Below are 16,436 nucleotides of genomic sequence, written 5' to 3'. Positions count from 1 at the left end.
CATGGACTGCCAGAAGAACGAACGAGTCTGTCTTGGAAGAAATACAGCCAGACTGCTCCTTGGAGTTGACGATGGTGAGACTTTGTCTCAGGCAGGTACTTTGGACATGGTATCTGGAGGGACCAGTCGCTGGAGAAGGACATCATGCTTGGTAAGGTAGAGGGTCAGCAAAAAAGAGGAAGACCCTCAAAGAGATGGATGGACACAGTGGCTGCAACAATCAGCTCAAGCATAGTAAAGATTGTGAGGATGGCGCAGAACCTGGCATTGTTTCGTTCTGTCGTACATAAGGTCTCTATGAGTTAGAGCCAACTTGATGGTACCTAACAACAACAACACTGAACACTTAATTGAACTTTTCTAATGCTTGGAAACATTACAGGAACTCTTTGAGAATAATTTTTTAATTCCCATTTACAAAGATACTAAAGATTTTTGTTAGCTACCATTGCGTCGGCCCCCAACTCATGGTAACCCAATGCACAACAGGATCAGATCATTGTAATCTGTTGGCTGATTTTTGGAAGTAGATCAGCGTGCCTTTCTTCCTAGTCCATCTTAGTCTGGAAGCTCCTCCGGAACCTGTTGAGTATCATACCAACACAAAAAGCTCTATTGACAGACACACGATGTCTGCACGTGAGGTGCATTGGTCAGGAATTAAACCCGCGTCTCCTGCTTAGAAGGCAAGATTCTACCACCAAACCACCACTGCCCCCTTAGATTGGTAATAATTCTTGACAATGGGCATCAAATAACAACACTCTCTGGACTACTTGTCTTTCTGTGAACGTGAAATTAAACGAAACCGAACCAGTTGGTCTGGATGATTCTGACTTTTCGCGACCTCATGTGTGTTGGAGCGGAACTTTTATCCATAGGATTTTCAAGGCTGTGACCTTTTGCAAGTAGATAGCCAGGCCTTTCTTCTAAGTTACCTCTGGGTGGGTTTGAACCTCCAATCTTTTAGTTCGTAGTTGAGTGCTTAACTGTTTGCAACACCCAGGGACTCTGAACATGCTATTAGTCTGTGTTTACATCATAATGTTACCTCTTTTTCGAATTTTCTTTACCTTATAAACTTACTTTGCAGTGAAGCCAAATTATATTTTCACTCTTTTGAACTTCTACAAGTTTCCTTCAGAGATTTTACTACTTTATGTAGCTATGAAATTTTTAGACACTTCTGTAGTTTTCAATTCCTCAATGGTCTGTTTCATCAACTGTATACCTCGGGGCCTAGGTAATTCTTTAATCCAAATTTATTATGTGCATTACAACGTTATGTTAAAATACAATATAATTCCTTCCCCCAATTTAAAAACAAACAAAAACTATGATTTTTTTTGTCAAGAGAGCTGCATCCTCTGCGCTGCCATTGGGTAAGCCTGGGGCCTTAACTTAAGAAAAACATCTCCTATACAAAAGAGAAAGTAGTGGCTTCAAAGGAGCCAGCCCGTACTTGTTCTAAATAAAGACTGATTTGCAACACTGAATCGGGAGTATCGCGGGGCGACTTAAGGCGAAAAGACGCAGCCTCCACTGGGCGTTTCGGTTAAGAAACTGCGCAACTGAGCGACGTAATCGGTCCACGATCTACTTTACCTAATTCCTGGCAATAAGACTTCTTTCGCGGACAGGGGGCTGCGGGGGCGGGGCGACGTGGTGACGTCACGCTACTTCCCTTCCCCGCCTTGCCGCTCCGTCCCTCCCCACACTGTGACGTTCCCAGAGAGGAACGAAGCGTAAACAGCGCAGAGCATTTCGGGAGCGGGATTGTTTCACTCAGGAAGCAGGCTCCATTTTAGCGCCGCCCGCCGTCGCCATCTGTTTCCCTTCCTTGCCCTTTTCCTCCTCCCGCCCCTAAGCCCTATCGGGAAGGCTGGGTCTAGGCCGCAGGAGCCTGGAGTGAGAAGAGAGAAGGGGAAAAGGGAGAAAGGGAAGAAGGGGGGAGAAAAAGGGTGAGTTGAGAAGGGTGAGTGGCAGAGACCAAGGTGCGAAGCGCGCGGCCCGGCGGACGGACTGACGGACGGGCCCGTGCTACTGCTGCCGCGGCTGCGGCGCCCGCGCGAGTCGCGTCGAAGCGGCGGCTGCGGTAGCAGCAGCGGAAACAGGAGGGGAGCAATGGCGGCCGACAGCCGGGAGGAGAAAGGTTAGTGCGGAGAAAGGTGACGGGCGGAGGCGGGGCTCGGGAGTGGGATGATGGGGCCTTGGTCGTTGCGGGGCGGGGGTGGGGGTTGGGGAGGTTAACCTGCCACGCGCGGAGCTAGTCGCCGCACGCAGACACTTGGACTCATTGGAAAATAACAGCCCTGCCCTTTCGTTCTCGCTTTCCGTGTGGCGTAACACTATCTCGCCTAGGGGTTTTCTTTGATCCAGATTCCCCGTCTTCATTTTCTAATTAGCTGTCCTGGGTGCGGCTGAAAGAAATTTAGCTGGCCTGCTGTAAAAAGTGCAGGCCTCTAAGGTTTATTTCTTGGTAGGATTATGCGGATCTAATGCGCAGATTCAGAACAACACTTTGTGTTAGGCGAAATTTCGAAAACCCCTAATGCTATGATCAAAACTGGCAGTATAGTAAATGAGCATGTATAAGAAGTTGTGCAAGTGGATTATTAATCCTGAGAAGCATCTAAAGCTAACTTCTGGTTGTTCTTGTTAAGTAAGGAGAGGGGAAGAATTGCCCGTTTTATTCGTCTAATGCTTATTTTGGAAAATACGATTTTTGAAAAGATTAGGATTATAGGGCTGGCCAAGAAATCCTCGACATTATTTTGATAGAAGCACATTGTGCGTAGCTCTCAGAGGGCACAACCAACAAATGGGTGGAAGTTAGGGAGAATTCGGGGGATACAATTTCGGTGAACTATAGAAAAAACTGATGTTGCGAGAATGGAATGTCTTGATATACCGAGCTCCCAGGCCCTGGAGGTGTTAATGTAGATCCTGGATCAATACCTGTTGGAGAGGGTTCTAGATTAGGTGGTAACCTTAAGGTCTTTTGCAATTTTTGAGATTATTATGATAGTCTTGGAAAGGTTATAATTGATGAAGATATGGCACAGGTGCTCATCTGTAGCTCCTCTGTGGCTGTTTGGGGTGTGGGGCCTTTTAAAAATTGACTCGAGTCAAGTTGTATTAGGCCTGTGGTCCTCTGATTTTTTTTCTTCCTACATCAGGAGAGTCTTCATGCTTCATTGATCATGTACTTTAACAGCAAATGGTTCCTAAAGTGCAATCTTCTGTTCTTCCTTTTTGTAAGGGTGTCCAGTATAGTCTATTTACTTACCTGGGTACAGTGTTTGTTTCTCTGCCCCCGTGTTCCTTCTGCAGCAATAATCTCACTCCTTGAATCTAGTTTTTTTTTTTACTTTTGACTATAGGGTGTTTGCCTTCCTTCAAGTACATATCAAAAACAAAAACTGAGTTACCCTCCAAACCAGATCATCTTTCCAAGTGTCCCACTGCAAGCTATATGCATAACATTTTGTATATTTTTGCTAGATACCATGAAATGACAGTAATACTTCTGTTTTATCTATATATGAAATTTACCATAAAGTTCTCCTTTCCTTTCAGATGTTGTTTAGAGAGTCCATTTAGTTGTTTTAAAATATAAATAACCCATGATCCAAAGAATAAGGATGTTGGAGTCAGGCAAATCTTGATTCAAGCCCTAGTTGGAACCTAGAGCAAATTACCTAGTTTCTGTGAGCCTTAATTTTTTGCCTATAAAATGGGCATAGTAGGGCAGGTAGTCATGGGAATAAATGAGTTAATGAGCAATCCCCACATATAACAGTTCATAAAATCATAGTCCCTGCCCTGTATCTTATGTTTTGGCACCCTTTCTCAGTCTTTCATCTCTGCATGCCTGGACAACTACAAAAGTCTCTGTTGGGCTTCCTGATTTCCTTCACTTGTCCGGTCCGTAGCGCATGTCTTATATACTGCTGCAGGGTTATTTTTACAAAACACTGATTTATTGTCTTGTTCTTCTCAAATCAGATTCTGCACTCAAAGGCTAAACTCCTCTAGCAGATTTTATACACTTGCCCACTGTATCTTTCCAGTGTTCTGTCTCTGCATTATACTAGGAGGATTATAAATTCGTATAATATATTGAAGATTCAAAAGAGAGAAGTAAAAGATTTCATTAGAAAGTTGATCCTCATTAAAAATGAAGTGTTGGTGCCCTTCTATGAATTATGGATATATGTAGAAGTATTTAATTTCTTACCAATCTTGTTGGAAAAGTAAACGTTGATAACCCTGATGCTTTGTGTCTGTCTCCAGTTTATTTAGGTTCTTTATTATTTTATTTTGCTATATTCTCTTCCATGAAATCCAGAAGTTGTTCTTGGAGATTATTGTTTTGCAGTTCTATGTGCTAGGCTTATTTATTCATTCAACTGATAATTCATTGAACGACTGCTAGTTGCTTGGGGAGTGGAGTTGGTGGAAATATGATTAAAATATTGTCCTTGTCTTAAAACAGTCTATTAATTAGGTCATAGCACTTTTATTTTTTTCTAAGCTAAATCTTTAAAAATCCACACCCCCTTTGTTGGTGAAATTTAAAAGCCAAGAAGGAATGTGAGAATAGGATGGCATGGTATTAGTGAGTAAAGGAAACTGCTTTTAATTACTAGTAGAATCAATTATTAAAGTAGATGATTTTAATCATTAAGAATTAATTTAGTCAACTTTTAATGTGTCAGAATATAATTTATGAACTGAATGCGATTTATGTGTGTTACAGGGAGTGGGTGGTGGTTGTGGTAGGGTGAGATAAACCAGTAAATACAAAATGAGTAAAACTCAGCACTTGTCAAGAATTTGTTACCTATTAAGGTGGACAGACTTATAAGCTAGTAATAAAGTAGACACAATAATGCACACTGAGGAGGGAAAGTAGATGGTGTTTTAAAAAACTTTGGTTTTAGAAATGAATTTAGTGATGAAATTGTAGTCCAAATATGTAAACTTAACTATTGTTGGGAAGTAGTAATATCATGTATTAGTAATAGAACATACTAGTGAATTAGTCAACTGCTCAACTTCTACTGGAATTGTTTATTTAAATTGGGAATGGGAAGAGTTCTGGAATAACCTACTTTACAAATAAGGAAGCTCAGTATAGAGCCTCTCATTTACTTTATCATTGTCATACACCAAAGAATCAAAACCAGAATTAGAATCAATACTTGACTCCTCTGTCTTTTATACTTGAGTGAGAAATAGTGGGAATCTAAGTACTTCATTGTCATTAGTTCTCTTTTATTATATTATATTAGGAAATTATAAAGAAAAACTCAAGAATCTTACACATGTCACAAACCTTTAGATCCTTTCTAAATGATTCCATAAATGGTGTAAGATCTTGATAGGTAAATGAGTTTAAGTTGCAGAAATTTGCTATTATATTGGTCACAAAACAGTTGAAAGACTTTTGGTCATAGATACCTTGGGTTATAGGATTTTAAATATTAGCTGTGTGATAAACAGACATTAACATTTCCAATATTTCTGTAATAACCATACCTAGAAGCTGAAGCCTGTATAACTGGACAAACTGCTAGCTCCCTCTGATTCCTGTGTTAATTTGTCCAAAAATGTGGATTTGAAAGATGTTGAAATGGTGGTGTTAACTAACATTAAATTCAGCTTTTTTGTAGAAGGAGGAAATACACATCTTTTCTAATATTATAAATAAACCCGTTATATAAATTTTATTTCTTAAACTCTTATCAAGTTTTCTGTGAAGAAGTTGATAAAAGTTTAATCTACCGTAAATAATGTATAGTGAATTACCACTTTCAGAAGTAATATGTTTTCTACATTACCAGACTGGAAGCTCCTTGAAGGCCAGGAGTATGTTTGTCATCTTCACCAAGTTCCTGGTATGCAGTAGTTGTGCCTGAATGCCTTGAATAAGTGATTTATTTACTTTATTATTGGACTTCATTAATAACTGACCCTCAGCGAGATGGATTGACACAGTGGCTGCAACAGTGGGCTCAGGCGTAACAACGATTGTGAGAATGACGCAGGACCGGACAGTGTTTCATTCTCTTGTGCATAGGGTCGCTGTAAGTTGAAATTGACTCCACGGCACCTAACAGCAACAACAAATAACTAGTTATTATGTGACATTTTCTGTATTTGCTATATGATATCCAAAGCCAATAGTTTCTGATTTTAAGGTTTATATGTGTATGTACACACACACATATATACATACATGGTAGCCTTCACTATAGTGAGTTCTTAGGATAAAATTGACTTTCCTGGTCCAGTTTAGTTAGTGCTCTCTAAAGCATAGAGTAAGTTTGTCATTGAGATTCCACTGTATTTGTTTTACCATCTTTATTATAAAAGGGAAATTTTATGTTTATAATAGAAGTAGGGTGGAGAATTAAATACACTGTCCTTAGACCTCAATTGTGTGTGTTTTGGAAGACGGGAAGTTTGGATAGGACAGGAAATCCAGGTCTCTCAACTTTATTTAGAGCGATGACAATTTTGAATGACAAACAGTGCTTTGCAAGATAACAGAGAAGAGAGATTCCAGGAAATTTTGCTGCATTGCCAGGTCCCACTAAAACTATACTGAATGAATTGAGAAGATATAATGTACTTTGGTGCCCTGTATTAGAAAACAAAATGTAGTATATTTAACCTCCCTGTTCTTTTTCTTTAAATATTCAATGTCTTAGTCTGATACTGGCCTCTGAAATAAGTAGGAGCACTTTTTATCTTCTGACCTAGAGGCTCCTGAAGTCAGAAAATGGACCGTGTCCCAGATAAAGGTTAATTTTCTTTACACAACTGATATTCGTGGAGGCTTTGGCCCTCATAGGTCTGGAATTTCAAGGGTATAATTCTAGTATATTGGAAAAAGTACTGAATTCAGAGTTGTAAGATTTTAATCAAGTCATTTCAGTTCTGTGGGCTTCAAATTCAATTTGGAACTCTTGTTATGTACATAACCTTCTAAGATTAAACTACTTTGAAAGCCATTTGGATTTTTAAGTTCCCGTGTTTGTCTAAAAACAAAAATCTCCCAACCAGGCAACAAAAAACTAGCGCTGTTAGTTCCAACATCTTACCGTTTTTGAGCAGGCTCTAAAAACAATGATTCCTGTTGTTTTTGTTTTACCTTCTATGTCTCTGGGAATCTGTACTTTTATCTCAAAACTCAGTTTGCTAACAATTTGAGATAATTAAGATTGTGCTAGTGATACTAATGCAGTCCATATACATAAAATAATATGAATCAAAGCATTCACAGGTCATTGCACTTCCACAGGCTGTCTGCTTTTTATGTTCTGTTTTTTGGTTGAGGTGATACTTAAAAGTTATAAAATTCCAAATAAAAATCTGGATTTGAGATTCCTCTTGAAAATTTGGAAGATCTGAGAACACTGTACTTGCATTCTGTCAAGACAGTAATCCACTAGAAGTGAGTGGGATTATCCTCTTTAGAGTTCCTACTCTTTACTCACAAAGTATCATATATACTAAAAGTGAGGTTCGGTGTGGTGTCCCCGTGCTTTGGTGTCTATTGAAATGAGCCTTTTAGTTATTTACTAGTGGTGGTATTCAGAGGTTGAGTGCTTACATACATAACAGGGTCATACTCTTTACTCACAAAGTATCATGTATACTAAAAGTGAAGTTCGGTGTGGTGTCCCCGTGCTTTGGTGTTTATTGAAATGAGCCTTTTAGTTATTTACTAGTGGTGGTATTCAGAGGTTGAGTACTTACATACATAACAGGGTCAGGTAGATAAAGTACTTGTTTAATACAAGAGGTAAGTATTATGTTAAAAAAAAAAAAAGCATGGCATTATTAGTAAATACACTGATTTCAGTCACCAGCTGTAAACCTAGATTGTCTCATGCAAAACCTGAGCATAGGATACCCCTGTCTGTGTCTTAATAGAGGATCAAGACTGCTCCAACTGGTTGTTTTTAGGTGAGAATATGGGCCCATAAGAAGCCCTGGTGGTGCAGTGGTTAAAGCACTCAGCTGCGAACTGAAAGGTCAGTGATTCGAACAGACCAGCCACTCCTTGTGAGAAAGATGTGGCCGTCTGCTTCTGTAGAGATTACAGCTTTGGAAACCCTATGGGGCAGTTCTACTCTGTCCTGTAAGGTTGCTGTGAGTCAGAATGGACTCACTGACAGTGGATTTGAATTTGGGGTATATGGGCCCATAATTGTCAAATATTCCTTAAAAAAAAAAAAAAAAAAAAAGAAAGCCGAGCAAACAACAGAAAACAAACTCAGAAGTTTAAGATCTGGATTTTTATGTTAAATTTTCAGAGTTTTCAAAAATAGCACCTCTGAGGGCTGGACTCAACCTACAAGCTGCTAGTGTACAACTTTTGGGTGGATTTGAATTTTAGCTGTAATTGGAAATACCTGTTTAATGAATCATTTTATGTTTAATTTGAGCTAATTTGTTGTGCTGACACATTGAAAAATTTATTGTGGTGTCTTAATTTTGGAACACAGAAGTGTAGAGGTTTTAAAATGTCTGTGTATAGTTTATATAGACTTATCAAAATATCTTTTAATGTGAAGGGCTATATTCCACAGAAATAATGCCTTAGGATTATTTTTATAGTACATGAATTGTATGTTCATGAAATGCTCCATCTGACATTCACTAATCTTTGTTCATTTTACTGTTAATATTCTTAGGTTAGCATGCGGCTGTGAAAGTACTATGAAGCAATTGTATATATCTCTATTCATACAGCGTGTTAATAATACTGAATTTCAGGGCAAAGAAAGAGTGATTTAAAACTATTAAGGTAGTTTAAAGAAAGTCACCCTGGTGAACTGGTGGATATTATTTTATGTCTTAAAGAGATAATTATTTCTTTTCAAAAAGCATGTACCAGTGATGATTAGTCTTTAACAGTGGTAGCTTTGGAGAGTATTAAAATGTTTCCTTTCATTATAACTAGTTCATTCTAAGTTGGAAAAATAAATTAAAATACACAAAATGTACTTTTTCTAGCCATGAAGGAATTGGTCAGAAGCAGTACCTTAAGTTGGCTTTGCAACCCAATATTTTAAGCTCTCACACTGGCCTTTTAAAACCAGCTTCTAGTTTTAAAGACTGCCCTACATTTATAATTAAAATCCCAAGAACATCCACCAAGTACTTGACTCTTCTCTCATCAGTAGAGGGACTCTGTGTCCCCTCGTCTTGAACCTAGGTAGATTTTTGTGATTGCCTCTACGAATAAAATGCCATGGTGTCATGTTGGTGGTAGTGTTGGTAGTAGTGTTAGCTGGGCTTTCCCCTGATCTCTTTTTCTGTTGGGTCATACTCCTTTAAAGCCCTGAACCACCATGTAAGAGGTCTGACTACCCTAAAGCTGCCATGGTGGAGAGTGACCAGAGAGAGAGAAAATGCCCGAGAACCTCAGCTGTTCTGAGTCTTCCCCACCCCGGCACCCACCAGACATGTGAATAAGTAAGCCTTCAGATGATTCCAGCCCTAGCCACCATGTGATTGCAAAAACATGAGTGACCCTAGTTGCGCTGTAGAACCATGAGCAATAATAATAAAAATAATTGTAATTTTTTTAAGCCGGTAAGTTTTGGGGTGGTATGTTATGCAGCAGTAGCTATCGGGACGTGTATCCTTTTGCTTTATTGAAGAAAGACGATTTTTTTGTGTGTTCTGGACCAGATTTTGTATATCATGTAGCCTAGCCATTCACAAAAGGATGGGGGGGGGGGCGGTTTATTAGAATCTGATGGTGGTAGGAAAGGCTTGTAGGTTGAAAAACTCATCAGGAGATTCAAATTACTGCCCTCTTTTTCCCTTCCCAAAATACTGATCTTTTTATTCTGAATATCAGAGGTGGTGAAACTGGAGCTCAGAAAGACTCAGACTTTCCCAAAGATACCTAGCTACTTTGGTGGTGACCTGGATTCCTCACCTCCCAAACCAAATCCCTTTTCCCTGTATATTATACTTCGGTAAATATAGACATGGTTTCAGTGATGTAGGAAGGTAACTTGAAATGTGATAATTTATGAGGGGTTGGCAAACTTTTTTTTGTAAAGGGCTTTGTGGATCACATAAGGCCTCTGTTCATTATTATTATTATTTTTTTTAAACAACCCTTAAAAGTATAAAAACCATTCTTGTGGGCCATACCAAAAAAATCAGCAGAATTTGGCCTGCAGGCCTCAGATGGTATGATTTATATGATTGTGATCAAACCACACAGCTTATTAATGTCATAGACTGTACATAATATTCATAAAAATACGTAGACCATCAAATGAGTATGTTATGGCTGACCTTCAGTATTCTAGTAAATTAAAAATTTTCTAATGTTGGGGGTACAGAGCTTTCTGGTACACTGAGCTTCTATTTCATATCTGCAAAGTAGTAAGTAGTAATATATGCCTTATGTGTTTCATATGATGTGAACATGATAAATTTTAAACAGACAAGGCGTTTTATTAAGTAAAAATTGGTTGATACTTGTGTTGAAAAAGTCTAGCTGTTTTCTGAATTTGGTTAATATAAGTATTAAAGCTTCTTCAAACAGGGCACCCTTTTTTGTAGGGAAACCATGATTTAGGCATATCTGTAATTTAAGTTGATTTAAGATAACCAGTATAATTCTGTGTTTCATTCTATGTTAAATTTAGCACATACAACGTGTATAATTTAATGTAAACGTTGAGGCTTTTGGGGTGATATTTCTAATAAAGAACTATTGATTTCATGAAGAGATTTGTCTAGTTCAGTATTTACTTAATTGCCTATTTTGTGGTGATAGGTTTGGCTTTTTATTTTTGTCTTCTACAAACGTATTTGATTGTCAGGATTTATTGGACTCCCTATTTACTGACTAGATAATTTTGATTCAAGAATTGTTAAACATGTGCCAGCCTTGGATTTTCTCTATGAAATTATTTAATTTGTTTTTATTTTTTATTTATAATACAGGGTCTAAAAATGGAGCTGACTACCATGCAGATCTTGAGGGAGTTTCGTCCTTAGGGAAAGCTTGAATTCAGAGGATGAGAAAAGCTTTTTTGGTTGACTTACCTTTATTTTAAATAACATTTAAAAAACAAACAAAAATAAAAACAACCCAATAGTATATATTTATTTTAGAAAAATGGTAAAGCGCAGATAGACATTCTTGCCACCCAAAGAAATCAATTGTTATATCCCTTTCCAAGTATATGTGCTTTTCAGATATTCTTAAATGGCATGTGTCTGTCTCCAAATGAAGAAGAAAGATGTTACCTTTTTTATTTTATATGTAGCCTTCTCTTTTTATCTTTTTTATTAACTGTTTTAGTTCTCTTGGTCACTAATTTCTTTCTTCTTTGGAGCTGTGCATGTCTTCCAGATATTGGGAAAATAAAATAAAATTCCTCTCTTTAGTTATCTTTCTGTTTCTTGCCTTTCTTTTGGTGACCAACCTGTATTAGTGGTCTATTTTTTATACTTTTGTTTTTCTTTTCAGTTTCTTCCTTAGACTTCTTTCTATTTGCACGTCTATTCTTTTCTATCCTGTTGAGAAGATTGTCTAAAAAATTAAATCAGGGAAGAATCTTGTCTTCATACTTTTTGCCTTTTTTTTGCATTCAGCTTCACTGACTTGTAGTTGAGCTTCTCTACCTTCCAAACAGGATTTTCTTCCTTCTCATCTGTGGAGCCTTACAGTATGTATTACCTATAATTTTTTCTTGAAACGGTGTGTTTCTTTGGCTCCTCTGATGAGCTGCCCTTGTTGCTTTTCTCTCCAAACACTCCTCTTTCACGAGTGTTTTTGTCAGGTACATGAATATGGTTGACTTTGTTATAGGGCCCTTTGAGAACTGGTGAAAAGTCTTTTGGCCTTTTTCTTGAAAAGTGTGTGTGTTTGTGTGTAAATGTACTTGTAATTAATATTAGGAGAGAGTTAGTTACAGATCTCCTGAATCTCATCTGATCAGTTTATAGACCCCAGGTTAATAATTACCCTGCTATACTTGGAGCAGTCTTTGGTGTCCTGGAGCCGTAACTATAATTTTGCTATCTTACCAGTTTTCGGGACTTTACACTTCCCTTCCCCATACCTTAAATTTGAAAGGTATTTTTGATACCAGAATACTTAGTGTTCAGAATATTTACCATTAGCTTTAGTGCATTACCAAAAAAATCAGTTTAAAGTGATAAATACTTGCATGTATTTCAAAGATTTATTTTGTAGTGTTGGAAATGGAGGAGGGTGAGGGTTGGACGACAAAACTGACTTCTAAGTTTTCATGATTGTTGAATATGTCAGTATAGTCATAGTTCTCTTTTCAGAACTAGCTATACTTTTATAGTCCATACCAGTGATCTCCAGACTTTTTTGTTTGTGTATCACATCAATCATTTTGTTCTTTTAACTTTTTTATATTGACATACTTCAAGATACACAGAATAGGTACAATAGTACAAAGAATTTCCTTTTACCCTTCAATCATATTCCCCAAATATTAACATTTTATCACATTTGTTTCTTTCAATGTGTATATGTGCTTACATGTGCGCACACATGCACACAAACACACACTTTTCCCTTCGAATTGTTTTGACAATTGCAGACATGATGTCCCTTTACCCCTAAATACTTGAGTATATATTTCCTGAAAACAAGGACTTTGTTTTACTTAACCACAGTACTATCAAAATTAGGAAATTAACATTGATGCATACTATAATCTACAAACCTTATTCAGATTTCACCAATTTTCCCAGTTATATCCCAGATCCTGTCCTGTATTCAGTTGTATGTCTCTTTATATCCTTTAATCTGAAAGAGTTCTTTAGTCTGTATATTTCATGACATTGACATTTTTGGAGAATACAGGTCAGTTACTTTTGGAATGCTTCTTAATTGGGTTTATCTGATATTTCCTCATGATTACATTAAAATTTTGAGTTTTCCTTAGTGGTACCACACAAGCATTTTTTTATTCTCAGTGTGTCACCAGGAGGCCCGTGATACTGATTTGTCCCATAACTGGTGATACTGTTTGATTATGTAAACTGATGTCTGTCAGATTTTGCCATTGGAAAGTTAATAATATTTCCCTTGGTAATCAGTAAGTATCTTGTGGGGAGTACACAGCCTTGATAACCCCGTGGGGTGCATATTCCTGGCTTTGTAGACCAGAGCTCTGTGCCAACTTCTTTTGTAATGTTTTATATGACTCTTGTGTCTTAATCTGAAATACAAGCTCCTTGAGGGTTATGCTCACATACTTCCATGGCCTCAACATAGTCAGTACTCAAAAATAAATGCTTAATAATACTGATGTTTCCTTATTTTTTGTTTTCAGATGGAGAGCTTAATGTTCTCGATGATATTTTGACTGAAGTACCAGAACAGGATGATGAACTGTATAACCCAGAAAGTGAACAAGATAAAAACGAGAAAAAGGGTATGTAATGTTCCTATTATTTTGCTAAATAAAAATGTAAATAGAAGAGATATAATTTCTGAAGATGATGACTAGCTTTTGTATTTGTTCCTTGAGACAGTTGACACCAAAAGGACAGTCAGTATAACAAACTGTTGTATCCTGTTCCATATGAAACTTCTCAAATACATGGGTTTATTCCATGTATTCAAAAGCTTTGTTTTCTTTTAGATTAACTTTGGAATACAAGTATTTCAGAAGACATTTTAAAGAAATGAAACTTGTTTCTCCCTGATGTATATTATCTGTTAATCTTTTTGTAAGATAAGTAGAATACCACATTTTTACATCTTTTTAAATCATATTTTTAAGGATCAAAAAGAAAAAGTGACCGAATGGAATCTACTGACACCAAACGACAGAAGCCTTCTGTTCATTCAAGACAGTTGATTTCAAAGCCACTGAGCTCATCTGTTAGCAATAACAAAAGAGTAGTTAGTACAAAAGGAAAGTCGGTCACAGAGTATAAAAATGAGGAATATCAAAGATCTGAAAGAAACAAGCGTCTAGATGCTGATCGGAAGATCCGTTTGTCAAGCAGTGCCTCCAGAGAACCTTACAAGAGTCAACCTGAAAAGACTTGTCTCCGGAAAAGGGATCCTGAAAGGAGGGCCAAATCCCCAACACCAGATGATTCTGAGGTAGTAAATATTATTGCAGATAAAACAGAAAGCAGTTCTTTTTAGAACTATTTGTTCACCCTGACCTTGTCTGTTATATGACTGTTGATTCCTTTTTTCTTTAAACATCAGAGAATTGGGCTTGATGTGGATAGACGCGCAAGCAGATCTAGCCAATCTTCTAAGGAAGAAGTGAACTCTGAAGAATATGGTTCCGACCGTGAGACTGGCAGCAGTGGTTCTTCTGATGAGCAAGGTAACAACACGGAGAATGAGGAGGAAGGAGTGGAAGAAGATGTGGAGGAAGATGAAGAGGTAGAAGAAGATGCAGAGGAAGATGAAGAGGTGGATGAAGATGGAGAGGAGGAGGAGGAAGAGGAGGAGGAGGAAGAAGAAGAAGAAGAATATGAACAGGATGAGAGAGACCAGAAGGAGGAGGGAAATGATTATGACACTCGAAGTGAGGCTAGCGACTCGGATTCTGAATCTGTATCCTTCACAGATGGATCTGTCAGATCTGGTTCAGGCACAGATGGATCAGGTACTACATTTTATATGTAAAAAATTGTTGTTTTTTTTTTTAATTGATTTTATTCTTGAGAATGTTTAAATTGAGCTGCGAACTTTTTGAGGAGATCGGAGGATGTTAATACGATTGTCTTGTAATCTTTTATAGTTGATTGTTTACTGTCGAGCGTTATAAATACATTCAAATAATCTTAAGGTTTGCATGTCTTGGTAAAGGCATTTCCCAGCTACAAATTGTTTTATAAATGAACACAAGTCTGATCCTTTGTTTCTCTAAAGGGAAATCTATTTCAGGATGTAATGTTGTAAGGTCTTAGCGTTTCATACCCATTGACAAATGCTTGTTCCAGCACCGATGTACTTGAAATGTATTCACATGGAACCCGTCTACTATATATTACAATATTTCCATAGTACAATGCCTCTAGGTTTCCATCATGTGGGAACAGAATCAAAACAACTTATTTCCTTCTTTTTCTCTTGAGAGCACAAACTTTTAATTCTTTATCTTTGAGTTGACCTGGGACAGGGTCTACAGAGGGCTGGGATGTAAAGATACAGAATGGAAAAGAAGAATATAAAATTCTTGTGGACGGATTGGGTAACAATCATCTTGGGTTATTTTTTCAATACCACATATCCTACCAATTTATCCCTATTTGATCCATAAGATGAAAGCATAGAAATAGCAGGAAGTTGTAATCACTAAGCTGAAGGTTGCTTTTGGGGGAAGTTCAGAGGTACAAGCAAGGAGAGATTAGGGTACTTAAAGACCCCGATGATGATGATTATACTCGCATGGCTGTCCTATGCTACCAGATTTGCCACATAAGCAAAATGTAGTAAATATTAGAATACAAGAAAATCCCATTCTTTTGATAATGTGGGATAGTTTTATTACAAAATTTTATCACTAAATGGTACCTTGTTAACAAATTGTGTTCTTGATACAGAGTAAATGGCCAGCTATATTCTAGTTATTGACAGCTGAAATGCTTTGAACCTTTTGCTCTCTAGAGTTCCGGGTTTAGGAGTTTTGATAGGTTTCTTTATTTCGTTTTTAATTTTATTGTATTTTAGGTGAAAGTTTATAGCACAAATTAGTTTTTCATTCAAAACTTTATACACAAATTGTTTTGTGACATTGGTTGCAATCCCTGCAATGTGTCAGCACTCTCCGCCATTCCCTTTCCACCCTTGGTTCTCTTTGTCCATTCATCCAGTTTTCCTGTCCCTTCCTGCTTTCTTGTCTTTGTTTTTGGGCAGGTATTGCCCGTTTGGTCTCTATATTTGATTGAACTAAGAACCACATTCCTCACGTGTGTTATTGTTTGTTTTATAGGCCTGTCTAATCTTTGGCTGAAAGGTGGACTTCAGGAGTGTTTTATAGGTTTTTGAAGAGGGTTTTAAGAGTTAAACTGAATGGGTGAATAGTTGGGCTTGATGTAAAAACTTGGGGAGTCTTTAATTCTATTTTCTCATCATGCTTTTTTGCAAATGGATGGGATATATCTTCTGTAATTTATAATGATGGATAAGGACCAAAATGACATTGGTAAAATGAACGAATGTTCATTTATGGTGGAGAATGTGTGAAACCACCCATTGGGATAGGGAACTTTTTATTTTTATTTTTTTTTATTTTATTGTACTTCAGGTGAAGGCTTACAGAACAAATAGTTTCTCATGAAACAGTTACTACAAATGTTGCCCTATGACAATGGTTAACAATCTCACAACACATCAACAATATCCTTACTCAACCTTGTGTTCCCTATCA

The 16,436-nt window shown here is 37.4% G+C and overlaps 1 protein-coding gene across 4 annotated transcripts in view; it reads left to right on the top strand.

Moving 5' to 3' along the window:
• The first annotated feature begins 1,739 nt into the window (after positions 1-1,739).
• The window catches only part of YTHDC1 (YTH N6-methyladenosine RNA binding protein C1), a 46,866-nt gene continuing 32,169 nt past the window's right edge, over positions 1,740-16,436 (top strand). For 3 of the 4 annotated variants that reach the window (XM_004383340.3, XM_004383339.3, XM_023737792.1), the window contains exons 1-4: positions 1,740-2,152; positions 13,368-13,469; positions 13,821-14,149; positions 14,261-14,669. In XM_004383340.3, coding sequence (XP_004383397.1) covers positions 2,125-2,152; positions 13,368-13,469; positions 13,821-14,149; positions 14,261-14,669 — 868 coding nt within the window. In that variant the 5' untranslated portion in view covers positions 1,740-2,124. The remainder of the gene's footprint in view (positions 2,153-13,367; positions 13,470-13,820; positions 14,150-14,260; positions 14,670-16,436) is intronic. The other variant, XM_023737793.1, reaches the window with a different exon arrangement.

This window comes from Trichechus manatus, unplaced genomic scaffold (assembly GCF_000243295.1).
Source record: "Trichechus manatus latirostris isolate Lorelei unplaced genomic scaffold, TriManLat1.0 scaffold00108, whole genome shotgun sequence".
Classification (NCBI taxonomy): Eukaryota; Metazoa; Chordata; class Mammalia; order Sirenia; family Trichechidae; genus Trichechus; species Trichechus manatus.
This window is presented reverse-complemented; position numbering and strand designations above follow the sequence as displayed.